General features: G+C 42.4%; 1 protein-coding gene across 12 annotated transcripts in view; it reads left to right on the forward strand.

The window, feature by feature from the left end:
- The first annotated feature begins 206 nt into the window (after positions 1–206).
- The window catches only part of CLCN3 (Cl-/H+ antiporter 3), a 91,134-nt gene continuing 65,025 nt past the window's right edge, over positions 207–26,315 (forward strand). For 3 of the 12 annotated variants that reach the window (XM_089912685.1, XM_022594867.3, XM_089912686.1), the window contains exons 1-2: positions 209–647; positions 12,239–12,414. In XM_089912685.1, the coding sequence (XP_089768811.1) occupies positions 12,255–12,414 (160 nt within the window). In that variant the 5' untranslated portion in view covers positions 209–647; positions 12,239–12,254. The other 9 variants (XM_089912690.1, XM_089912689.1, XR_016393459.1 and 6 more) reach the window with 7 other exon arrangements.

Raw genomic sequence — 26,315 nt, forward strand, 5'->3', positions numbered from 1 at the left:
CCACACACGGCCCGCCCCCCGCCTCCACTGGCCCGCCTACCGCTCCCACGCGGCCCGCCCCCTGCCGCCACAAGTCCCTCCCCATCCTCCACAAGCCCCGCCCCTGCTTCAAAAGGTCCCGCCTACTGCCTCCACGCGTCCCGCCCCCTGTTCCCACACGGCCCAATGGGCGTCTACGCGGCTCCGACCGGCCGTTCACGGCTACGCGGTGACGTCAGGCGCCGACGCACCTGTCGGCCCTGCTAGCGCCGCTCCTGTCGGCTTCCTGGGGTCGGTGGGTCGGGCGGTACGGTCCCGAGCCGCAGTCCTTCCTGCGGTCCCGTCGCCCGCGGCCGGAGTCGGGCCGAGCGCCGAGGAGGGGTGCTGGTGGCCGGCCGCTCCAGTTCCTCCCCGAGTTGGAGCATGGCTGCAGCTGTGGGCCCTCCAGAGGGAGGTGAGCTCGGAGGCGGTCGTGTTTGATTCGGGGCAGCAGCGGGTCGAGTCCAGGGCCCCGGAGCCGGCGGCTGCAACTTGATGCGGCTCCCTCCCGGCTGAGCCCGTGGGTTGCGGTCGCGGTGGGGCTGGCCGCGCCGGCCGCCCTCAGATGCGGAGCCCGCCGGCGGCGCAGGACGCGGCCCCGGGGCTGCTGTCTGCCTCTGAGCGGCGAGGTGAGTGGCGGCGGCGGCAGGGGGTCCGGGGCCGTGGCGTCCGCGGGGCAGGGGCGGGCCGCTAGCCTCTCCGTCCTGGGACGCTGACCCTGCCCGCAGCAGGTGTGGCCCGCGGGCGTTCTCTGAGCTTTCACCTGCTTCCTTCGGGAACCGCCGAAAGACCTTTGAGCAGAATGGACGTAGGTGCCAGGAAGAGATTAATTGTGGGTTTTACTTTTGCGAAATTTGCCCAAATATAAAGTTCAGTGTCTCTTTAGATTTATGTGTATATCAAGACATAGTTTGTGTGTATATGTAACATTTGTGTTTTGTTCTTAGACTTGGACCGGAAACCACCTTAGACTCAGAAATCGATATTGTATATAATGTGCTTTATTTGTATAGCATTTCAAAACCGGAGCACCTAGAAGATAATTACACATACTTTATGCATATTAGAGACCGAGATTTGTGTTTCCTTTGGAAGAAAATTTTTTTTTTTTTTTTTAATAAGAAATGAATCAACAGTGACCGTACCATTTTTTCTCTTTGGTAATTCAAAAGTTCAGTTCTGCAAACTATAAACTTTTTTGAGTTTACAGCATGCAGTTCAGTTACAGCAGCTTCACTGTGGTTTGTCTTTGATTGTTGAATCTTTACAGAAATGCTTTACTTTTCATCTCTCAAGAGTTAATTTAGAAGAATCTTTTCTTGATGAGGTCGGCATGGAAATAATTTACCTGATGTCAGTCAATTTTACTTGCTTCTGTGAGTCACTGGAAAATACTGTCTGTGTAGCATGGGAGTACACAGAGAAGTTAAAATGCTCGTGTATAGGTTGTTGATTTCATCCTAAAAGGTGCTGTTGCTGATTTTCTTGTTACAGACTGTGGCTTAAAAACCAGGTGTGTGCCCTGCAGTTATTTACTCAGCTTAAGCCAGCTTTTATGACCTCTGGTTAATAGGAACAGACACTGTTGGAAGAACCCAAGGCAGATTGCAGCTCTCCCACACCTAACTCCCCACACTCTTCAAAGACTGAATCTTTGTTTGAAAAACAGGTCACATTATTTTAAGAGGTCAATATGAATGTATAGTACCTACAACTTTAGTTCGAACTTGTGTTTTAGCATGTGTTTTCAATCATACATAGCTCATTAGGAATGCCAATATTTAACCCGGTTTTGGATATATACAGTTTAGGGGAAGGATTTGCTGAGGTTAGGATTTTATGTCAGTGAATTGGCTGTTTTCCAGGTCATGTTGGTGATAAGCTTTCCGTTTCCTGTTGTGACATGTTGGTAATAATTTTCAGATGGCTCAGGAAGCCAGATTTGATCTCTGTGGTGGGTCAGATATCAAAGCAGTATCCTGTGAGGTTTGGCCACTATCACTGCTTTGTAGAGCTTTCATCTTAGTTTCTAGTCAGACTTTTCATCAGGGATCTAAAATATGATAAGTGTTAATATTTATTCAGTGAATTCTATGGTTCAGGATCTTTCCTAAGTGGTTTTGTGGATTATCTCAATTCTCACTCCAACCCCTTGAAGTAGGTACTTTGATTTTTCCCGTTATAGAGCTGTGGAAACTGAGGCATAGAGGATTTAATTAATTTGCCCAAGGTCTCAGTCAGTGTCAGAACTGAGACTGAAGCCTGGCAATGTGATTTCAGAGCTCTTGCTCTCACTGGCTGCGCTTCATTGCGAGCGAGACTCAACAAAATGCTGGAAGAAAAGATGGGGTGAGAGACATGGCAGCACAGGTCCATTTATTCTTCAGTTATAAAAATAATGTAAAATTACAGAAACTCTGGAAAATCTTTTTTTTAATCCTCACGCCACTACTCTAATAAACTCTTCTTGTGTTTTTTAATTATGCACTTTCACATGTGTATATAAACATTGTAGCTATGATACATTTTGATTCTTAAAGATCAGTGTTCTTTGGTTAAGTATAAGGTTAAGTATAAAATGAAAGGTGAACCCACGTGGGGAAAATGCCCATTTGCATTGCTGAAATATAGAGAGATTTGATCTGCAACTTTGATTGGAACCATGTCAGGTAAATACATTTCTTGCCCTCATGGGAAGTAGTTGAACAGTTTCTGTCTTGTAAAGTCATGGAAATTATTTAGTTTTCAAAGTCTAAGTTTTCCACAGCATCTTTTTGTTGGATTGTTTACCTTTTTACTTGTTATAGTCTGACTTTTATATTTGTGTGTGTGTTTTTCCTTTTAAAATCATCTAGCAGTTATCTTTTGACTGGATCTAAAAATATTTATGAATCTGGGAAATTTTCTTCAGAACAGAAAGCCACTTTCTTTAGCAGGTTATCCATTTAATACTTTTTTGAAGAGAAATATCTAAGGTGCAGTGATTTGGACATGCAGCTAACTTAATGGACAGTAGGATAAAATATCAAGAAATATTACTTTGGGGAGAAATGCGTTTCATTACTGTCATGTCTTGTAAGTACTGACAATTTGTATTAGGGTACATTCTTTTTTAATATAGTGATGTTCTGATCTAAGTTTCATGATGTTATAATGGGTAGAGGGGTCATTCCCTGCTGAAATAAATTTGAGAAACTTTTAATAAATTTTGTTTACGAAGTTAATGTTTACTACAGGTTTTCTCAAGAACCTTTCTTATTCTGTTAACCATTACAATTCTACACAGGGTATGTTTTATTACCCAGACTTATCTGACCACGAAACCTTGCATTGGACTTGTGTTCTCTGTACGCACTCACTCATCGCCAAATGTCTTTGTCACCTTCTTGGCTCCATGGCTTGATTCACACCAATGCTTCACTGTTGCTTCAATGAACTAACCTCTTCTCCCACCTCTGCCCCATAAAATCCCGCTTACCTTTTTTTTGGCCACACCACGTGCCTTGCAGGATCTTAATTCTCCTCCCAGAGTTTGAGCCTGGACCCCTGGCAGTGAAAGCACGAGTCCTAACCAGTGGACTGCCAGAGAATCCCTCCCACTTACCTTTTAAGATCCCGTTCAAGTGTGTCTCTTCCAAAGAAGTCTTCTCATCATCAATTACAGATGGATGCAATCTTTTCCCCGAGCTCTTGTAACAATTTCAGTGTCTTCTGTGACATCTGTCATGCGTTGCCTGTCATTATATGGATATATAGTAATTTATAGGAAAAAATTACCATATCCCTTTTGAGGATAGTATATTATGTGATTTATGCTGAAGTTTATTGAAAGCTGTAAGGCCTATACAGATATGATGCCATTAATAAATAAAAATTTTATCTGTATTTTTTTTTTTTACAGTTTCTGGTACACGAGTGGCCATTTTACAAACTTTAGTAAATGTGTAAGTGATCGTGTTGAAATTCATTGTCACGTTTTAATCTTTGACAAGTCTTTCGCACACCTAGTTCTTGAAATATTTACATGAGGAAGCTCCTTACTTCCAAGTGGCTACATCAGTCAGAGTTCCACCTCCCTCCGGTTATTGCTGTTGAGACTTTTTGTTTGTTTGTTTTTAAATTTTTGGCTGTGTTGGGTCTTCGTTGCAATGCGCGGGCTTCTTATTGCGGTGGCTTCTCTTGTTGCGGAGCATGGGCTCTAGGCACTTGGGCTTCAGTAGTTGTGGCACGTGGGCTCAGTAGTTCTGGCTCGCGGGTTCTAGAGCACAGGCTCAGTAGTTGTGGCTCACGGGCTTAGTTGCTCCGTGACATGTGGGATCTTCCCGGACCAGGGCTCGAACCCGTGTCCCCTGCATTGGCAGGCAGATTCCTAACCACTGTGCAACCAGGGAAGACCTTCTCTTGAGACTTTTGTTCATCTCTTTGGCTGCTGACATTTGGGATTTTCTTTTCTTCTTTCTCTGGGGTTGATTGTGCCTGCTGTTCTGTCAGATAGCTGACTGACACGCCTTTGCAACTTAGCCATGGTCCTCAGGCCTACCCAGTCCCCTTGATGAGAGGGCAGAACCTTGTTGGAAGCTATGAAGAAGCAGCGTGCCTCCCTCAGGCTCTGGGTTCCAGGTCTCCCTCGTTCTGCTCCCCACCCCCCAGTTCTGGTGCTGAACCGCTCAGTGTCTGCAGTTCTGGGGCTAGACTGGTGCACTCAGGGTCGCCATCCCCTCACTGCAGTCTGGCCTGGAATAGGACTAAAGCCTGGGTGTGTAATCCTGCTGTTGGAAAGAATGCTCTGGTTCTGAGTCCTACAAGCTGCTGGAGACTGCACTTTGTTTCTTCCAGCTGTTTTGAATCAGTCAAGTCAGAAACCGAGCAGATACCTTAGATTTCTCCTTCACGTTCCTCGCGTTTTGTTAGCTACCATGGCCTCTTAAATGTCCCTCGCAGCCCTTCCTACTTCTTCATGTGGCCATGACTCAGTTCGGTGATGACCTCACTGTGCTGTGTCCAGGGCTCTTCAAGGTCTCCTGGAGTCCTCCCCGGGTCACTCTTGCCCTTCTCCTCTGCCTTCCACACTGCTGCTGCTGTTGCCTTGTTAAAGTTTGTATCTGATCAGGTGATTTCTCTTTTAAACCTCTTAATGGTTTCCCACGTGTTGTCACGAGTAAGTTCCTCAGCAGGACCTAGGAGCGCCTGCCTTTCTCTGGCGTCCGTCCACCTCCCCGGCTACTCTCCAGCCCCTGCCTCTTCCATAAGCTACCCGAGCAGGTCTTATTATGCTGCTGTGGTTTTGCATGTACTTTTTTCTTTTCCTTTATTGACTTGGCACCTCATAGTTGGCCTAGTTGATGCGTCCTAATCCTTCAGTGCTCATTTCCTCTTTCAGTGTTTGCAGACTTTCCCAGGCAGCAGCTTGTTCCTGCTCAGTGTCATCATGTACCTTGAGCATACTTCTCCTCTGGTGCTTCTCACACCATATGTCATTGTTTGTCTGTCTTTCACGTTCACTGCCTTGGGAATAGGGACCATTTCTTACTCATCACCCCAGCACATGCTGGGTGCTCAGCAGATGGTTGTTAAATGCATTAATCAGTGACTCTCAGAACTGACTTTGGCTACGAGGTAGATGGTGATCCTGTAAACTGAGATAGGGAGAGGGGGAGGACGAGCAAGTTTGGGGCAAATATGTATTTGGCTTAGGTCTTGTTGAATTCGGGTTCCCATGCAACATCCAAGTACAGATGTATCCGTCATCCGTTAGGCATTTGCTATTCATTCATACTATAGACATTAATTGACCCAGCAAGGTTCTGTAGATATAGACCAGACTATTCCAAAATTTATATGGAAAGGCAGAGGAACTAGAATAACCAAAACAATTTTGAAAAATAAGAACCAAGTGTGAGAAATCAATCTATCCAATTTCAAGAGCTCCAGTAGTCAATACTGTCCTTACTGTTCTAGGTATAGACACACAGATCAACGAAACAGAACAGAGAAGTCTGAAATAGACTCACACAAATATGCCCCACTAATTTTTGACAGAGACCCCCAAACAATTCAGTGGAAGGAAAATAACTTTTTTTTTTTTTTTTTTTTGTGGTATGCGGGCCTCTCACTGTTGTGGCCTCTCCCACTGCGGAGCACAGGCTCCGGACGCGCAGGCTCAGCAGCCATGGCTCACGGGCCCAGCCGCTCTGCGGCACGTGGGATCTTCCCGGACCAGGGCACGAACCCGCGTCCCCTGCATCGGCAGGTGGACTCTCAACCACTGCGCCACCAGGGAAGCCCAGGAAGATAACTTTTTTGGCAAATGGCATTGGAGCAGTTGGCTATCCATACGTCCAAAAACAAAAACAAACTTCAACCTGTGTCTTACAACTTATACAAAGATTCACTCAACATGGACCACAGACTTAAATGTAACATGTAAGGCTATAAAAATTTTAGGAAAAAATTTAGGAGGAAATCTTTGGTAGGTAAATTTCCTAGAGTTGACGCCAAAAGCACACTCCTTAAGGGAAATACTGACAAGTTGAACTTCATCAAAATTACTTTTGCTCTGTGATAGACCCTATCAAAAGGAAGAAAACCAAGCTACAGAGTGGGAGAAAATATTTGCAAGCAACATATCTGACAAAGGACTAGTATCTAGAATATATATTCTAAAATATGAAACTGGGAAGTAAAACAATCCAGTTAGAAGATCGGCAAAAGATATGAACATTCATTTCACCGAGGAGGACATGCAGGTAGCAAGTAAGCACGTAAGAATATGTTCAACGTCATCAGCCATTAGGGAAATACAAATGAAAAGAACAGTGAGATACCACTACACACCTATCAGAATGGCTAAAAAAAAAAAAAAAAACCGACACCACCAAGTGCTGGTAAGGATGTGGAGAAACAGGCTCACCCATACATTGTTGGTAGGGCTGTAAAGTTGGGATGTTAAACTGGCAGTTTCTTTAAAAGCCAGCCATGCAGTTACCATATGGCCCAGCTGTTGCACTCCTTGGCTTTTATCCCAGAGAAATGAAGCCTTAAGTTCACAAAAAATCTGTACGTGAATATTTATAGCAGCTTTGTTTATAATAGCCCAAACCTAGAAAAGAGGCAGATAATTCTTCCACGGGTGAATGGCTAGACAAACATATGTGGTGTGTCCGTATCGTGGAGCACTATTTAGCAATGAAGAGGGAAGAACTGTTGACACACACAACCCCTGGATGAGAGTCATGCTGAGTGCAGAGAGCTAATCCCCGAAATGGTCGACTGTACGATTCCATTTATACAACGTTGTTGAAGTGGAAGAGTTTTAGAAATAGAAAGCAGATTATGGGTTGCCAGGGGTTAAGGAAGGGGTGGGGGACTGGAAGAAAGTGGGTGAGGCTGTAAAGGGCAGCACGAGGGGTCCTTGTGATGGAAAGTTCTGTGTCAGTCAGTGTCAATATCATGATGTGCAAGAAGTTACCGTTGGAAGAAACTGAGTAAAGGGTACATAGGAGCTCTGTATTATTTACAACCACATGTGAAATCACAGTATCTCGAAATAAAAAGTTTAATTTAAAAAAGTGAACCCCTCGTAGGTGCGTGGTACTGTGCTAAACATTGCAGAGTTGAGTACAGATGGGCACAGCCAGGCCTCATGCCACCCTCCGGAGGGGAGGACTTATCACGTGAATCGGGGTGACGTTACACCTGGGCTAAGTGCTGTCAAGGAGAGGTGTGAGAACTCACAGTGAGAATTTGACCTGGTCAGGGAAGCCTGGCCCGGGTAGGAGGTAGGTTAGGAAGGCTTTCCTTACAGCTGCATGACTTTGGGCCAGTTACTGCAACTCTTTGTGCCTCAGTTTCCTCATCTGTTAAATGAGGATGATAACAGCACCTAAGATTTAGCGTTTTGGTTGTATTTAGTCCCAGTCTTAAATGAGTTAACTTGTAATGTGCCTAGGATGGTGCCTGACATATAGTAAACTCTGCTTGAGAGGGTTTCTTTAAATTAATTAATTAATTTTTATTTTTGGCTGCGTTCGTTGGGTCTTCATTGCTGCACGCGGCCTTTCTCTAGTTGTGGGGAGCAGGGGCTACTCTTGGTTGTGGTGCACGGGCTTCTCATTGCGGTGGCTTCTCTTGTTGCGGAGCACAGGCTCTAGGTGCGCAGGCTTCAGTAGTTGTGGCATGTGGGCTCTAGGGCGCAGGCTCAGTAGCTGTGGCTTACAGGCTTAGTTGCTCCGTGGCATGTGGGATCTTCCTGGACCAGGGCACGGACCCGTGTCCCCTGCATTGGCAGGTGGATTCTTAACCACTGCACCACCAGGGAAGTCCTTGCCTGAGAGTTTGTTAACTGAATAAAGGGATGCTTGAATAAAGAGAGCTGAAGAATGCCTCGGAGCATTACCTAGATGAGGAGGTGAGGGTCTGTTCCCGGCTCAGGGAGCAGCTAAGCCTAGGGCAGGGGCTGGGGCGGGCCTGGTGGGGCTGAGAGGGAGATGTTCGCCCCGGGAGAGGCAGCAGAGGCCGGGCTGCATGGGCTTTGTGCGCTGTGTGGAAGAGTTTGTCTGCTAAGCATGGTGAGAAGTGATTAAGACCTAAATCCATGGCATGTGCAGAGATGACCCATCAGACCTGCTTTTAGAAAAGACCATGCTGGCTGTGGTGTGATCAGATGACAGAGGTCAGGGTGACTGTACATAGATCATTTGGGAACTCACTGTAGTGCACCAGGCCTTCTCCCTAGAGATTTTCATGGGTTAACTCTACTCTTCCTAGCTCTGCAAGAATATATTTGCAAGCCGCTGTGTCTATTATAATGTTTTGTAATGGTTTTAAGTATATTTTTGACAATTTAAAAGGAAAAAAATGACTTTGTAGTATTGTTTTCATTTTTTATATGCCAAATTTCAGCTGCTGTATTATGGTTTAAATAGCCTTTTGTAGTCAAGCCTGGGAGTCGAGTTTGAAACCTAGAGTGATTTAACACTGGTGTCCATGTTCCTTCTGTGTATTTCTTTTATGCTACCATAGAATCTTGACTATTTTATAGCAGTGCTGTACAATAAAAACAGTTGTGCTGCAAATTCAAGACACATATGAAATTTTCAATTTCTTAGTATACACATTAAAAAGGTAAAAAGGAAATGGTGAGATTAATTTTAATAATATATTTTATTAAACCCAGTATATCTAAAGTGTTATTTCAGCATGGAATCAATATGAAATTTTTAATGAAATACTTGACATTCTTTTTTGTCATGAAGTCCTACAAGTGCAGTAGGTATTTCTCCTTAGAGCCGTGTTTCAGGTCTAGTGGCTGCTGATCACACAGGTCAGCTCTACAGATTTCTGGATTAATAAGAATAGTTCTTTTTAAGTTATTGAATTTATAGAAATAGGAACCCATGCAGGCCTGAGTTTAATAAACCTTTGGAACAGAGTTGGTTGCTCTTGTTATAAGGAAAGGTATGGAGTCTAGATGTCTCAGAGGTGTTTGTGAAATGAAGTTTTTAGACATTTTGAAAGGGTTAAGTTAGCAGTCATCACTAGTGGTTTTTGAGGACTTTCAGGGATAAAATGTAGGAGCTATGTTGGAACTTGCTGATTGAGGGCCTAGGACACAGACAGTTTTATTTTAGAGCGATTTCTCAGTGTTCTATAGCCTCTAGCGAATTAACGCTCATTGACATATGTTATCACATGTATTAAGCGCTTCTAGTGTGACCGTCGTGTAAAGAAGTGAAGAATAGAATGTCTGTGTCCTTTGCAAAATCTTAGCATATGTGCTTTGCTAATCAAAATTTGCTAATCAAAATTAAAATGACTCTTGAACTATTAATCCTTATTTTCTTTTAAAAGCCTTTTAGTTATTTACTCAAGAGCCACAATATTGAATTTGATCACCTCTATGGATACTGCAGAGTTCTTAGCATAAACAGTTATTTTCATACTATTCTATTTTAACATTTACCTTAAAATAAAACTCCTGTTTTTTGTTTTTTTTTTGGCGGTACACGGGCCTCTCACTATTGAGGCCTCTCCCGTTGTGGAACACAGGCTCCGGACGTGCAGGCCCAGTGGCCATGGCCCACGGGCCCAGCCGCTCCGCAGCATGTGGGGTCCTCCCGGACCAGGGCACGAACCCGTGTCCCCTGCATTGGCAGGCGGACTCTCAACCACTGCGCCACCAGGGAAGCCCAAAACTCTTGTTTTAATTAGTATATTCTAACAAGTCTCAGTATAATAGGCTGTCTTTGGTGGAGGTAATCATAAAACATTAATAAAATTGCAAAGTGGTAAATACTTAATGTTTTCTTTGTAACTTAGGTGCTAGGTTTTGGTTATTCTCCCAAGACCAGATTAACACTGTTGTAGAGAGGATTTGTTTATTGAAGACTGAATTCATTTCTCTTTTTTCACCTGGTTGATTGAGAAAACAGTCTGGCATTTTGACCACTATTATCTGTATATTATGTTCCAGTCACTGTGCCAGATGCTGAGACTAGAGCTCTCAAGTTTCACCTTCTCTCAGGTGGTCTTTAAGTTAGGGAATTTATATAGTATACCTTTTAAAAGTAGTTATCAGTATTTTATTTTTCTAAAAAGTGTAAAAGCTTTACAAATAATTTTTAATCACTGCAGCTCTTTGAGGTTGTTTTTCCATGTGCCGAAGGAACATTTACTGAGGACAAGAGATTATCTTAAACCCCTTCAAATCTTCAGTGCCAGAATTCAGCACTCGAATTGGAGTGCACGTCACTCCGTTCATCCTTTACTTTCTATCTGTACTCATCATGACAAAGCTAAGAAGTCTTGCTTTACCAGGCTTACAGGGTGGACCGCTCCTACGGCTTCACCTTTCAAGTCCCACACACGAACCTCTCAAGCCTGTTGCTGGTGTCTAGCTCACTAATGTTGAACTGTCATTTGGGTGTTGAGCAAGTAGGTAGATGCGTTTAAAACATCAAACTATTTAGGAGTTACATTGTTTTTAAAGTATGGAGTAAGAACAGTGAAACGTGTGCTTACTTGTTATCTGCTGGGAAAAAATAGAAATCGTGACCTATTATCATACTTTTCATGGCTGATATTTGACCATGGGCTCTGAAGGTTTAAATTTTAAAATGGGGACTTCCCTGGTGGCGCAGTGGTTACGAATCTGCCTGCCAATGCAGGGGACGCGGGTTCGAGCCCTGGTCCGGGAGGATCCCACATGCCACGGTGCAACTAAGCCCGTGCGCCACAACTACTGAGCCCGTGCGCCACAACTACTGAAGCCTGCGCGCCTAGAGCCCGTGCTCTGCAACAAGAGAAGCCACCGCAATGAGAAGCCCGTGCACCGCAACAAAGAGTAGCCCCCGTTCACCGCAACTAGAGAAAGCCTGCGCGCAGCAACTAAGACCCAACGCAGCCAAAAATAAATAAATAAATAAATAAATAAAATTTAAAATGATGAAAGGAGAATGAAATTTTAAAAATGTGTAAATGACAGTATTTTAAAATTAGTATTTGCATCTGGTAAGGTATTCAAAAGGGACATACAGTTTCCCTCTCAGACCTGGTACTTCAGTCACTGTTCCTTTTCCCTGTGGGGAGCTTTCTTGGAACTCCCTCCAGAGATGGACTGTACATACACAACCAGTTGTGTACTGTATTTCATCCTCTACCACAGCGCCCCTTTTTTGGGGGACCCCCCACATATATTGTAGTGTACTATAAACCCTTCTCTGTACTTTGTCTTTTAACTTAACAATTGATCTTGGAGATTGTTTTATACCACTACCTGAAGAAATTCTTCTTTCCTTTTTACAGCTTCTTGGTGAGAATAGAATTATTAAATGATCCCCAAAGACTTAACACAATAGAGTTAGCTATTGTTACAGTGAATCAAGTTAGTATATATATATTTTTTTAATACAGAGATCAGAAGTTTCCTTCGACTTATTAAAGTAGGTGATTTTTTTTTTTTTTTCAGTATGCGGGCCTCTCACTGTCGTGGCCTCTTCCGTTGCGGAGCACAGGCTCCGGACGCGCAGGCTCAGCGGCCATGCCTCAAAGGCCCAGCCGCTCTGCGGCATGTGGGATCTTCCCAGTCCGGGGCACGAACCCGTGTCCCCTGCATCGGCAGGTGGACTCTCAACCACTGCGCCACCAGGGGAGCCCTAAGTAGATGATTTTTATTATATGTTGGGAAAAGGTTAAAGCCATTTTTCCCCCTTTGTTTTTTCAGATAAGCAGACAGCTAAATGGAGTCTGAGCAGCTGTTTCATAGAGGCTACTATAGAAACAGCTACAACAGTATAACAAGTGCGAGTAGTGACGAGGAGCTTTTAGACGGAGCAGGTGTGATTATGGACTTTCAGACTTCTGAAGATGACAACTTGTTAGATGGTGACACGGCAGTTGGTAAGTTTGGCATTACAACTCTTAGTATTTATAGTCATGAATGTCTGCTAATAAATATATACATTGTTTTATTGAGGTCAAGTTTTGGGGTTACTTTTCTTTTTCACTGTGGTATTTCATGTAACATAAACTTAACCATTTTAAGAGTGTACAGTTCAGTGGCATTTAGTACCTTTACAGTGTTATGCAACTACCATTTGTGTCTAGTTTTCATTACCCCAAAAGAAAGCCTTGTATATGGGTACACTTTAAAATTGTAGTATACATAGTACAGAGAGGTATACAGCTGTAATTGGAGCTGTCAGAAGAACAGAACTGATGGGATACACAGAGAGAGAGAGGCATGTAGAAAGAGATTTATTATGAAAGATTGGCTCATGTGATTGTGAAGGCTAAGTCCCACCATCTGCCATCTGCAAACTGGGGACCCGGGAGAGCTGGTGGTGTAGTTCCAGTCCAGACCCAAAGGCCTGAGAACCAGGGCAGCCAGTGGCGTAATCCCAGTCTGAGTGCGAAGGCCCAGATACAGGAGTGCTGATGCCGCAGGGCAGAAGAAAGATATCCCAAATCAGGCAGAGAGCAAAGTTATTAGTCTGTCGATTCAAATGCTTATCTCTTCTGGAAAGACCCTCACGGACACACCCAGAAATGATGTTCTGCCAGCTATCTGGGCATCCTGAAGTCCAGTCAAGTTGACACATAAAATTAACCATCACAGCAATCATCATATCACAAGCGTGGAAAGTAATGAATTTCTACAAAGTGAACACACTTATATACCTCAATCAACAAATAAAACATGACTGGTTCCCCCAGAATCCTCCCTTGTTCCTCCTTCCAGTTTCAAAGGTAACTATTATTTTGATTTCTATCACCACAGACTACTTTTGCAGGTATTTAAACTTTATATAAATGGATTTATACTATATCTATTCTTTTGAGTCTGGTGTCATTTACTTATGTCTTGATTCATCTGTTTTGTTTATATAGCAGTAGTTAAATTTATTTTCATTGCCGTGTAGTATGCCATTGTGTAAATATGCTGCAATTTATCTATTCTACCCATCATATATTTTTAAAGGGTATTTAGGTTTTTTAATTAAAATATTTTTTTTTAGATTTTGGCTATTAATAATAATGGTGCTGAGAATTTTCATATACATATATTTTAGTGCATATCATGTACACAATTCTGTAGGATTTATACCTCAGAATCGCATCTCAGGCTGTAACCTGTACATTCTGTCAGCTGTGTGTGAGTTTTGGTTGCTTCACACCTTCACCGATACTTGATGTTATCAGTTTTTAAAATGTTAGCTATTCTAATTGTGGGTGCAGTAATCTCATATTTTGGTTTTAATTTACATTTGCCTAATGACCTGTGAGTTTAAATGCCTTTGGTATGTTGATTGGCTTTTTAGATAGCCTCTTTTGAAGTGCCTGTTCAATCTTTTTGCCTATTTTATAAGAGTTCTTTATGCATTCTGATTGAGTCCTTCGTTAGGTTTATGTATTGCAAATGTCTTCTCTTGCTCTGTGGTATGCCTTTTCACTCTTTTTTTAGCCGCTCGGCGGCATGTGGGATCTTCCCGGACTGGGGCACGAACCCGTGTCCCCTGCATCGGCAGGCAGACTCTCAACCACTGCGCCATCAGGGAAGCCCCCTTTTCACTCTTAATGGAATCTTTTGATGAAGGTGTCGTCAATTTTAATGAAAAGCAGTTAATCTTTTCCTTTATTTTTTATACTTTTTGTGTTCTGTTTAAGATAGCTTCCCATACCTCAAGGTCAAGAAGATATTCTCTCGTTTTCTCCTAGAAGTTTTATTTTTTGTGTCTTTCACATTTAGATTTATAATCTACCTGCAATTACTGAGTTAAGTGTTCAGGTTCATTTTTTTCCCATATGGATAACTAGTTGGCTCATATATTGAAAAAACCTTCCATTCTCCAGTGTACTGCACTGACATCTTTGTCATCTGTCAAGTGGATGTATTTCTGTACGTCTGTTTCTTGACTTTTTACTCGGTTACATTGAAATACTTGGCTATCTTTGTACCAAAACCCAGCATATATATGAGTTTTGTTTTTCACATTGGTTTTATGTAAATGTAGTCCATTTACATTTAATGTAACCACTGATATATTTAAGTTCAAATCTACTATATTTATGTTCTATTCGTCACAGCTGTCTTTTTTTCCTTTCTTTCTTTCTCTCCCCCCCAGTACCTTGTTAGTTATGCATTCTCTTATATTCTGTTTGGTGGGTTACTCTAGAGATTATAACATGCACTCTTATTAGTTCTACTGTAAATTACTACTTTTACCACTTTATGGGAAATGTAAGGGCCTTACGATACTTTACCTCTTTTTATTCCCCCTCCTGCTTTTTGTGCCATTGTTGTCCTCTCTGTTAATTCTTTATATATTTTAAACTGCATGAGACATTATTATTGTCATCTTACGTCAATGCCTATTTAGATTTTGTGGCTTTACTTTTTCCATTGCTCTTCATTCTATCCTGCATTTTCATGTTTCTGTCTGGGATAGTTATCTTTCCGCCTGAAGAACTCTCATTAGTATTTCTTTTAATTATAATCTACTAGCAATAAATTCACACAGTTACAAGCCTTTGTTTCACCTTTGTTTTTGAACGGTATTTTTGCAGCTGTATTCCAGATCTACAGTTATCTTCTTTGAACACTTTAAAGATGTAATTTTGGTGTCATTTGCCTCCTGCTGAAAAGTCAGCTATCAGTTGTATTTTCCCCTACTCTGGCTTCTTTTAAGGCTTTTTTCTTTGTCTTTGGATTTTCAGAAGCTTAACCATAGGGTGCCTAACTGGTTTTCTTTGTATTTATTCTGGCTGGGGTTACTAGAACTCCTGAATTGTGACTTGATTTATTTATTTACTTTTTATTTCATCTTTGGATAATTTTGACCAGTGTGTCCTCAAATACTGTTTCTGCCATCTCCCCTGCTCCCCACCTCCGCCCGACCCCTCTTTTCGGACTCCATTCACATGTGTTACATCTTTTCACTGAGATCCTTGTGTCTCTTATGCTCTTTTCTGTATTTTCCTTTTTTCATTTGGGTATTTCAACTCATTAGGGTAAATACCAAGGGACATGATAGCTGGATCAAATACTATGTTTAGTTTTGTGAGAAACTGCCAAACTGTCTTCCAGAGTGGCTGTGCCATTTTGCATTCCCCCCGGCAACGAATGAGCGTTCCAATGCTCCACATCCTTGTCAGCATTTGGTGTTGTCAGTGCTCTGGGTTTGTTGCAACAGGTGTGTAGTGCTATCTCATTGTTTTCTATCAAGTTTTGAATTTCAGTTATTTATCAGTCATAAAATTTCCATTTGATTATTTTTTTTCTTTATTTTTTTGGCTGCATCGGGTCTTAGTTGCGGCATGCAGGGTCTTTGTTGAGGCACGCAGGGTCTTTCGTTGTGGTGCGGGCTCTGCGTTGTGGCGCATGGGCTTCTCTCTAGCTGTGGTGCGCAGGCTTCTGTCTAGTTGTGGCGCGCAGGCTCCAGGGTGCATGGGTTCTGTAGTTTGCGGCACACAGGCTCTCTTGTTGAGGCATGCAAGCTCAGTAGTTGTGGCACGTGGGCTTAGTTGCCCCATGGCATGTGGGATCTTAGCTCCCTGGCCAGGGATTGAACCCGCGTCCCCTGCATTGGAAGGCAGATTCTTTGACGCTGGACCGCCAAGGAAGTCCCTCCATTTGATTATTTTTAAGTAGACTTCTGTATTCTGGGAGAAATTCAGTGTTTGTGTGTGTGTGTGTTTTTCCCTATTAATCACTTGTTTAAAGTCTGTGTCTTCTAATGTATGGATCACCTGTGGGTCTGTATCTTTTGCCCCTTTTTCCTCTTGGTTTTCAGTCTTTTGGCCCTGACTGTGGATGGATGGGCTTTGTAATTTTTTTACAGACTGCTGGACATTGTATACAAATAATTATAGGCACTCTGGATGATACCTTCACCGTAGTGTATTTAGTTTTTTTTGGTAGGCAGGTAGTCTAGGATCCAATTACAATGATGCCATCAAAGATGGAGGGAATTTTCAGCCTGGTTTCAGACTTTCTGAGGGTTAGTCTATTGGGGGCTGACTTTATTTTTAGGGCACAGCCCCTTGAGGATTTTAGTAGAAAGCCTACTAAAGTGTGTTTACGAAGATTTCTCTTTTTTGGGCCCTTAAATTCAGTTTCTGTCTCTCTGGCATTTTGAAACTGATGACAGCTCTGCTTATCATTTTAGTCTCTTAACCACTGCCGTGTGCTTGGTTTCTCAGCCTCTTGCTCACGAAGTTTAGGAATTGTAGATATTTTTAGGGAAAAGCATCATGGCATGAACTGTTCTCTTTTCTCCAGGATATTGGCCCGTTCAAGTCCACTTGCCTTGGTGGTTTTGTCTCCATGGCCCCGTGAGACTGGCGAAAGCTCCCAGCTGGGCCTCTCAGTCACGGTGCTGCTCTGAACCAGGAAACGACTCAGGGCAAACAGTGACCAAGGCTGTTGGGTTTACCTGTTTTACTTCTTCTCTCAATGTTGGCACTTCAGGCTCTCATGCCTTGTATCTTCTCCGGCTGTTTTGTTAAATGTTCTTTGATTTAAAAACAGCAGCAGCAGTATTTTGCTGTTATTAATCATTGGCTCGCCTCATCATTGATGGAGTTTTTCCTAATTTTAATTACAAGTTATAAACCAGCTAAACACATGTATTCATAATTTGAAAAATCAGGTGAAATTTAACAGCATACCCACTTTTCTGTGTTTAAGTAGCTCCTTGGCCCTGTATGTGAAACAGAGAAGTAATGCAGGGCAGTAGAAAGACACAGGAGGACCTCGCTCTTTCTATCTTTCCACACTGCCGTCCAGTGTTGGTGATGTCTTCACTCATGGTTTTCCATAGGACACAGTGTCACATAGGAAGGAAGGGGCAAGGGGGGAAGAAAGGGTCTTTTTTTGTTCTTTTTTTTTTTTTTCTCTATCAGGGAGGACAATTTTCTAGAACACAGAACACACTCTTACGTCACTGGCCAGAAGTGGGTTACATGACCACACCTAGACTGATCACTGACTAGGAGGCTTATTGACTGGTTAGAACAATCATGATTTGTTCCTTGCAGTTAGGCACATTACCAACCAAACAAAATTAAGGTTCTGTTAACAAGGGAGAAGTTGGAATGACCATAGGGTAAGCAACCATTAATGTTTCTCATACAGAGTGTGTCCTCTGAGTTAGCCTAGTTGAAGGTACCAGTTGTGGAACAGCGGTTGACGACAACTATCTAAGTGTCAAATTGGGTGGTACAGATTATAAATTTTACATCTCGAAAAGAGGATATTATTTCAATACCTGTTTAGAATTGTGGAGTGTTCTGGAAAGGGAGATAATGCATGAAGGCCCAGCGGTAGGAAAAGGTATTAGGTTGTGAGACAGCGAATGTCCTTGGTAGGATGGTGATACCCTTTCTTTCAGCAGAGCCGAAGTGGTTCTGTTCATAGTAGCTGGGAGAGGACAGTCCTGCGGTAGAAGTGCGGGCCTCAGCGAGACCTCCCTGCCCGGGCCAAGGCAGGTGCCCAAGAAGAGAGCTCATCTCTGTGTCTGCTCTGTGTATGGAGCATGGAAGTAGACAATGGACAAGCAGTTGCGTCTTTGTGTGTGTGTGTGTGTGTGTGTGTGTGTGTGTGTGTGTGTATTATGCAGGCCTCTCACTGTTGTGGCCCCTCCCGCTGCGGAGACCAGGCTCTGGACGCGCAGGCTCAGCGGCCATGGCTCACGGGCCCAGCCGCTCCGCGGCATGTGGGATCTTCCCGGACCAGGGCACGAACTCGTGTCCCCTGCATCGGCAGGTGGACTCTCAACCACTGCGCCACCAGAGAAGCCCCAGTTGAGTCTTAAATATTCTTTTATGACTCAATATCTCTCTAGAATACCAAAGAATAATTAATCACTGGAAAGAACTGGTAGTGTTTGGCATATGTGTTGAGTAGATATCTTACGTTCATTGGCTTTCAAGTTGTAGACCTGAACTTACATCTTGGCTCTGCCAGTTACTCGCTCTGTAACCCTTGCAAGTCACTTTGCCTGAGTTTTTTCCTCTGTAACTAGCAGTGGTACTCTTTTCTCCTGTGTTCCTTCCCCTTTAGGTGTATTAGACTTTGTTCCCCCAACTTGAACAATTTCCTTTTAATTTAGCGTTCAAGTGAGATGTCAGGAACATTGCTGGTAGTATTAAAAAGAGATATAGCTCTAAAACTAAAATACGACTCTGGATTAGGATTTAGGTTGTAGAGATAAACCACTTTGGACTCCCCTGACTCCACTGGATAATTGAGTTACTTATTTGTTACATAGCTAGCCCTTGTTTTGAAAGCAAAGAGCTGGACCCAAATGTCAAAAATGAAATCAGCCTTGTCTGCTCGGAGTGAATCCTAAATAATCCAGAACACACTGTGACTGAAAAATAGAAGTTATCCTTAGTAATGACGACTAATTAGTAGTATCGAAAATCTAAGCTAGTGAAAAGCTGAAAAATTACACTTGATATGTATTTATATTAAGTATATTAAGTGAGTCACTTTAGTCTAAAATTCAGATTCTTTGGAAAATGCAAAATTTTTCATTACAAGTAGCAGGAAGAGAGTGCCAAGGTTTTGTTGTCAGAGTTGTATTCATGAAAGAGAACCATAAGGTTCTTGCTTCATTGAGGATGAAACACACGCGCGTTCCTCTGTACAACTGAAGTGTTATTCTTAAATGTACGGCTCTCACTGGGAGTAAGAAAACTGACTGACGGGGTAAAAACTAGAGTCGGCCACTGTTCAGCAAATTAACTCTCAACGGTTACTTCGTGTTAATGATGGTAATGAGTTTAACATTTAGATTCTTATATCCCTCTTCGTCATGCGTGAATTGTGAATAGTATGGCTTACTTGCTGTATCAGGAGTCACTCCCAGCTCTCTAGATTGTGTGTAGATGGTAGTGTCACAAACCGAGAGAGGAAGTGGGCAAGGAACGGTAGCATCCAGAGGGCTCGCTCCTGATTGCTTCCGTTTCCTGTCTATAGAGAACCTTAAACCAACTTTGGAAATACTAAATTCAAATGTCAGGTGTTATGTTTTTTTCCAAGACCTTGAGACATATAATCACTGGGAATGGAATGCAGAGACATCACATAGATGGTTGTATTCTGTTTCACACATGTATCGCATCCTGAGCCTCAGAACTCAGAAACCACATACAGCTGCATGGGCTGAGAGGTGGATCGTTCTGTTCTAGGCCTTGTGACCCTTCCACCTCTGCTCAAACTTAACTTACCTAGGGGCTTCCCTGGTGGCGCAGTGGTTGAGAGTCCGCCTGCCGATGCAGGAGACACGGGTTCGTGCCCCGGTCCGGGAAGATCCCACATGCCGCGGAGCGGCTGGGCCCGTGAGCCATGGCCGCTGAGCCTGCGCGTCCGGAGCCTGTGCTCCGCAACGGGAGAGGCCACAACGGTGAGAGGCCCGCGTACCACAAAAAACAAAACAAAACAAACAAAAAAAAACACTTAACCTTCTGAGCTGTTACAAGAGATTCCAGCATTTTCATTTGCATATCTACTGTTAGATATAGCTTTATTCAAAATGTTGTGATTTTATTTGTCACATACCCTCTGGGTGGTGTGTTTGTCAGAACTGTCTCTACTACAAATTTCAGCAGGAAAGGCCTGGCGAAGTGGATGCAGAGGGACCATGCCAGAAGCTGGCTGACCATCTACAGGATACCTCTTAGGATTTGGCCAAACCTCCCAGTCCAGGGTCCAGTCCTTTGTCCTGCTAGACACAGAAGCATGGTGTCAGCCCCAGGAAACTGAGCTGTTTCTTAGAAGTGGATTCATATTAACCAGGATCTTACATCTTGTTAGGTAAAAGTGCGAATGTATTTACAGTGAGTAATATACTAATGCTTTACTTCATTTGAAAGAAAGGACGTAAAGCAGTGTATAAAGATACACAAAATTCAGTAATATAAGTATTTGAGAAGGCTGAAACAAAAGGAAAACAGGTTGAAATGACATAAAATGTAGAGATGAATGAGGCCAATGAAAACATTAGCGATATACTACTTACTTTCTGAGGGGAGACTAGGAATTTGGCTCTAAGCTTTGTAGCAGCAAGTGAAATGAGGGAACCTGTTTAGTTAAGTGATTCACAGTGTTTATGAGAGAAAAACCCAATCAGTTTCTCAGCAGAAGCCCTATTACTGATATTAAGATAATCCATTTTTGAGAAACATTATGAAGCGGTTCCTATCTATGTACTAGACTGATTTTCACGACTTTGCTTGGAGTAAACAGCAGTGATTTTCACAGGGCTTTTGTGATAACATCCATCAGTATTGCTGACTTGAATCACAAGACCTAATTCCACAAGGGTACTGTATTATATGGTACAGGCATTGATTATTTATGATGATCTGGCAGGATCCATATGTGTATCTTAGAGTATCTTGGAATAGGTGGACAGTATGAAGAGTTTCAGAAGTCATCAAGGTATATTATTATCGTGATTTTTTTTTGCTGAAGGTTTGATATATATTAGATAGCAGTGTTTTTAGAATTATATTTCGGAATTATAACGGAGCTATTTACTTACATTTAGCTCGTTTTCCTTAAGAAGTTGAAAAGCCTAACAAAACCTAAGACTGAATAGAAGCCACTAGAAGCCCTCTTAATGAAAAGTGGGCAGGGTTGGGGGTCTTTGTTTTGAAAATAATTTTGTGCCTACTGGAAGTCATAGGTAAATGATTAACAGAAGGTCCAAAACTTATGTCCCATGTGACAAGATCATGATGATTGCAGCCTTGATAGATTTTAAAGGGAGTAGCTACCACAGGCATTAAAAAAAAAAAAAGTATTCACAAAATGCCTGGCTTTGACTAATATTTAAGTATACCTTTTAAGGCAATAGTTCTCAGACCTTTTTGTTCTCAAGATCCCTTTCTATTCTTAAAAGATTATTGAGGACCCTAACAAGCTTGTTTTTTTTTTTAAATGTAGGTTATAGCTATCCATATTTACCATATTAAAAATTAAATTTCAATGCTTTATTAATTCACTTAAAAATAACCACTCGTTATAACATTAATAACACTTTTTATGAAAAAATAACTGTTTTCCAAAGTAAAAATAAATTGAGTGAGAAGAGCAACGTTTCCTGTTTTTGTAACTATCTCTAATGTCTGGCTTAATAGGAAACATCTAGATTCTTAGATCTGCTTCCTCGTTCAACTTCGTGTAATGTGTTGTTCAGTTGAAACCTATGAGAAATATGTAAGAAAATTTGGCCTTATACAAATACATAGTTAAAGAAGAAATAATTTCATAGCCTTTGCAGATCATTGTGGATCTCCTTCTTTGATACTACACCCAAACTCGGCAGAGGGTAATTTCTTAAAGGTTAATTGCAGTGTGGTAAGTGAACCCATACTAATGAACTTTCTGTGTTGCGTTACATTAAAATCCATTGGCCTATCTTGTGCTTTTGAATGGATCTATTACCCATGCATGCTTTTATAATATGCATTAGTCATTTGGAAATTGAGGCACTGATTTATCGGTTTGCTAGGGTTGCGGTAGCAAAGTACCACAGACTGGGTGGCTTAAACGACAGTAATTTCCTCACAGTTCTGGAGGCTGAAGGTCCAAGATGGAGGTTTTGGTTGTTCGTTTCTTCTGAGGCCTCTCTCCTTTGCTTGTAAATGGCAGTCTTCTCCCTGTGTCCTCACATGGTCTGTGTATATCTGTGTCCTAATTGCTTCTTCCTTGAGGGTACTAGTCCTACTGGATTAGGCCTTGCCCCAGTGACCTTACTGAGCCTCAGTTACCTTTTTTAAAGGCCTTACCTCCAAGTCTGGTCACATTCTGAGGTGCTGGCGGCGAGGGCTTTTATCATATGCGTTTGGTGGGACATGGTTCAGCCCATAATTCAGATTTATGCAGATCTTGCTAATGTTCACACATTTTATTACAGAAAACCAACAAGTCACATTTTGTTGCCACCAATCCCACAATCCCATCAGAAGTCTTTAAGTGCTGGGCAGCTGTCAGGCTCACACTGGTGAATACAAGTTTTCCAAACTTTAAGTTTTGCTTTTCCTCAAGAAGGAACCATTGTTCCACGGTATACACAAAAAAGGCTTTGTGTATTCTTCCCATTAAAAGGGTGTATACTCAAGAGTTGCTATTTCGTAAAGCGAATAACCTTTACTGTTTTATGAAGGACATTTGGAAGGGAAACAGGCCTTTGTTCTCTGGTGGTGACGTGGTGGCACAGAGTACAGTGCCTGCTCGTCCATCTTGGTGCCCCTGCTTGGCTTTGTGCTAGGTGCCAGCCGTGTACCTGCTATTACTCATGTACCATAAATACTGTAGAGTGAAAAAGACAGATGCTGTTGTGGAGGCTCACTAACCCTCCCATCCCCACTCCGAGATCCCTGGGGCCTGTAATCAGGTTACTTTACATGGTAGAAGGACTTTGCAGTTTTGAGTAAGTGAGGAGTCTTGAGATGGAGCGATTTCTCTTGGATTATCTGGCTAGCTCCTTGCAAGGCGGAGGCAGGAGGCTGAGTCCGAGACCCGAGGCTGGGGTACTAAGAGGAAGGGGCCGCGGCCCAACCGGAGAAGGAAGCTGAAAAGGGCAAGGGGAGAAGTCTCCCCCGGAGCCTCCAGAAGGAGCACATCCCGGCAGACACCTTGATTGTACACGCCTGACCTCGGCAGCTGGAAGAGAACACGTTTGTATTGTTTCAGACCACTCAGTTTGTGGCAGTCTGTTACAGTAGCGATAGGAAACTGGTGCAAATGTATCATTTCAGTCATACACAAATGTGTTATTATGAAAATGTTTTAACCCCACAGACCCCCTGCAAAAGATCTTGGGCATCTCCGGGGGGGGGGGTCTGTGGGGCACACGTGACCATACTGTGAGAATTCTGACTTAAGATAAGGCCGCTGCAAAATGCACATTGGGTGACTGAATAAGGTGACTTGCTGTGTTGTATTAGAAGCTATAAGAATGGAAAGGCTTATATAAAAAGGGTAAAATCTGTTTGTATAATGTGATCCCAGTTCTCTTAAAATACTATATACACACACATACCCCGCACAAATTTGGAGGGAGATACACCAAAATAATTATTTTTTCCCCTGGGTGATGGATTTTTTTTTTTTAAATGCTTTGCAGTGTTTTCCAAATTGTCACCAATTTGTCTTCAGATTTATAAAACTGAGCCAAAACTTCCAACTCACTATAAGGTGTATTTGTCAATGTAGGAAGATAGAACGTATTTCATGAATAGTTTAACTTGCTTTATAACTTAAAATTTAGCCATGTGGCAAGTGGGCCTTCTTTGGTTCTCTTGTGCTGGGTGTTGTAAATGTCAGGTTGGGGCTTGTGCCTGGCCGGCATATCTCCAGGTCTTTGAACATGTTTCCTCTGCCTGTAATACCAGCTAGTACTGTGCTTTGCTTCTCAGGTTACACCTCACGCCCCTAGAAGGCCTTCCCTGACTTCTCAGGTTCGGCTTAGGGGCCTCTCCTGTGTTGTGAACTGTGTTGCTTCTGTCGTATGTTTGCTTTCCTGACTTTTCTTACTTGTTTTGGTTGTAGCTTGCCTTCCTCCTAGACTAAGCCCACTATCTTTCTGTCTAATTATCCTACTAATTTGTGTTGGCCTGTAAGCCATTAATTTTTCTGTCTGCATTGTTCTGTTTAGAGCCGATCCATTATGTACTGATGACGTATCTGAACTCTTGATGAGCAATCTTATTTTCCTTATTTCTGAATCTTGTGGGGCTGGGATATTAGTGAACTGTGGACAGCCACGGATGTTGTTTATTTCATCCTCCCTTCTTACAGTGTTTAATATATTAGCATACATCCAGTAGAAGCTTGTTAAAAGTTTGCTACTTTATAAAATATTCATCTGTTTAACATATTAGCTAGTCTTATTTTATAGTGTTTAGGAGTCTTTTTTCCTTTTTATTTATTGAACGAATATTGGTGTATTGAGAAAAGTTTTGGTTTAACTGGACATCTGTGAAACCAGTAGGATATTCAGTGGAGTGGTAGGAACTGTCATTCACCCATGTTGTTACAGCTGTATTGCACAGGGGCCCAAAGTGGCAGTGTCATCGTCATCCAGGAGGGAAAAGGCACAGGATGGAATATACTGTCCGTGTTACATCCAGCTCCCTGACGGTCGTCACTGTCATCACTTCTGTTTCTCATTTTTCTTATCTGAAAAATGAAGACAAAATATCAAATCTATTCTACCCACCCAACTCAGATTAGTTTTGAAAACAAAATAGAAGAATATAGTAAAAGAAATGGTGCAAATGTTGCTGTTATACCTGAGAGTCCTTTGTGGCAATTTATACTTAGTGTAGCCATTAAACAGATTACATCATGACATTCACATAGATTATCCTGGGTTCACAATAATCTTATATGGTTAACTTCAGGCCTTAGTGATGACTAGGCTTGCCTTGGAGAAATGCTAATTCTAAACCTGGGGCAGGGAAAATACAAGATGAGCCCAGGGTATGTGTAGTACCAGAGGAAGGAAGTGCTCAAAAACAGAAAGATGAAGGCGTGTCAAAGGAACACTGGAATCAACCTGAGAGAGTACCTAGTGACCAAACCTGGAACCATTTGAGCAAAAACCAATAAGGTAGAATTGGATTATAACCAAAGTGTAAGATAAATACAAATGAGTACATATACATACAAATAAATAAATGGGGGGGAAAAGACAAGTCTCCCATGTAGAATTACAAATAATTTATGTAGCTATTCCACCCTCATGGAGGAGGAGCTTAACTCCTACCTCCTCCTTTGAGGGTGGGCTAGACTTAGTGACTTACTTCCAAAGAATGGAGGAGGGGAAAATGATAACCGAGTACTGGATGTTCCCACCAGCACTGAGGCCATATGGATGTCACATACCTCCAGTACATGACGAGAAGGGCACTTGCCTTTGTGGTATTCTTTCCAAAGACCCATAACCCCAGTCTAAGCACAAGAGAAACAATAGACAAAGCTAGACTGAGGGCATGTTTTGCAGGACAGGGTCATGAAAAACAAGGAAAGACTGAGAAACTGTCAAGACCAGAGGAGTGGAGGGAGATGCATTGACTAAATGCAATGTGGTGCCCTGGATGGGACCCTGGAATAGAGACAGGACAGTAACAGAGAAGCTGGTGAACCAGAGAATGTCTGGGCTTGACTTAGTGGTAATGTACCAATGTCAGTTTCTTAGCTGAGCAAAATGTGCCCTGGACACATAAGATGTTAACAGCCTGGGAAACTGAGTGAGAGGGATTCGGGACCTCTTTGTACAATCTTTGCAACTTTTTTTTATAAATCTAAAATTAGTCCAAAGTAACGTTTATTGTAAAATATGGGTAGGGAAGAATTAACTTGTAAATAATAAAAGCAAATGTGCTTATTGCAGAAGATGTGAATGAGAAAAGGTAGTAAATTGAGATCACTTGTAACCCTCCTACCCATGGATAGCTGATTGTTTTCGTATCTTTTTTCTAGACTTAATTCTATGTATAATCCATTCAGCAAATAAGTCTTAGCCTCCTTTATGGGCCAGGCACCATGCCAGGAGCTCGGGATAGAGCAGCAAACAAGAATGATGTGAGTCTCTCTCATGGAGTCTGTGCTCTACTGAGAGAGAGCGAGCGCCATTAAAATAAATGATAATCCCACAAGAACCAGTTACAGTGGTGTTGTGGGAAATGCTGTAAAGAAGCAGTACGGGCGTGGGGACATGTGGGGGGGAATCTAAGATGCACCATTGGAGGCGAGAACTGAAAAATGAGGGGTCGGGCAGGTG

The sequence above is a fragment of the Delphinapterus leucas genome, chromosome 6 (genome assembly GCF_059928025.1).
Source record: "Delphinapterus leucas isolate spDelLeu-1000000601 "Yukka" chromosome 6, BTC_Dleu_Yukka2, whole genome shotgun sequence".
NCBI classification, from domain to species: domain Eukaryota; kingdom Metazoa; phylum Chordata; class Mammalia; order Artiodactyla; family Monodontidae; genus Delphinapterus; species Delphinapterus leucas.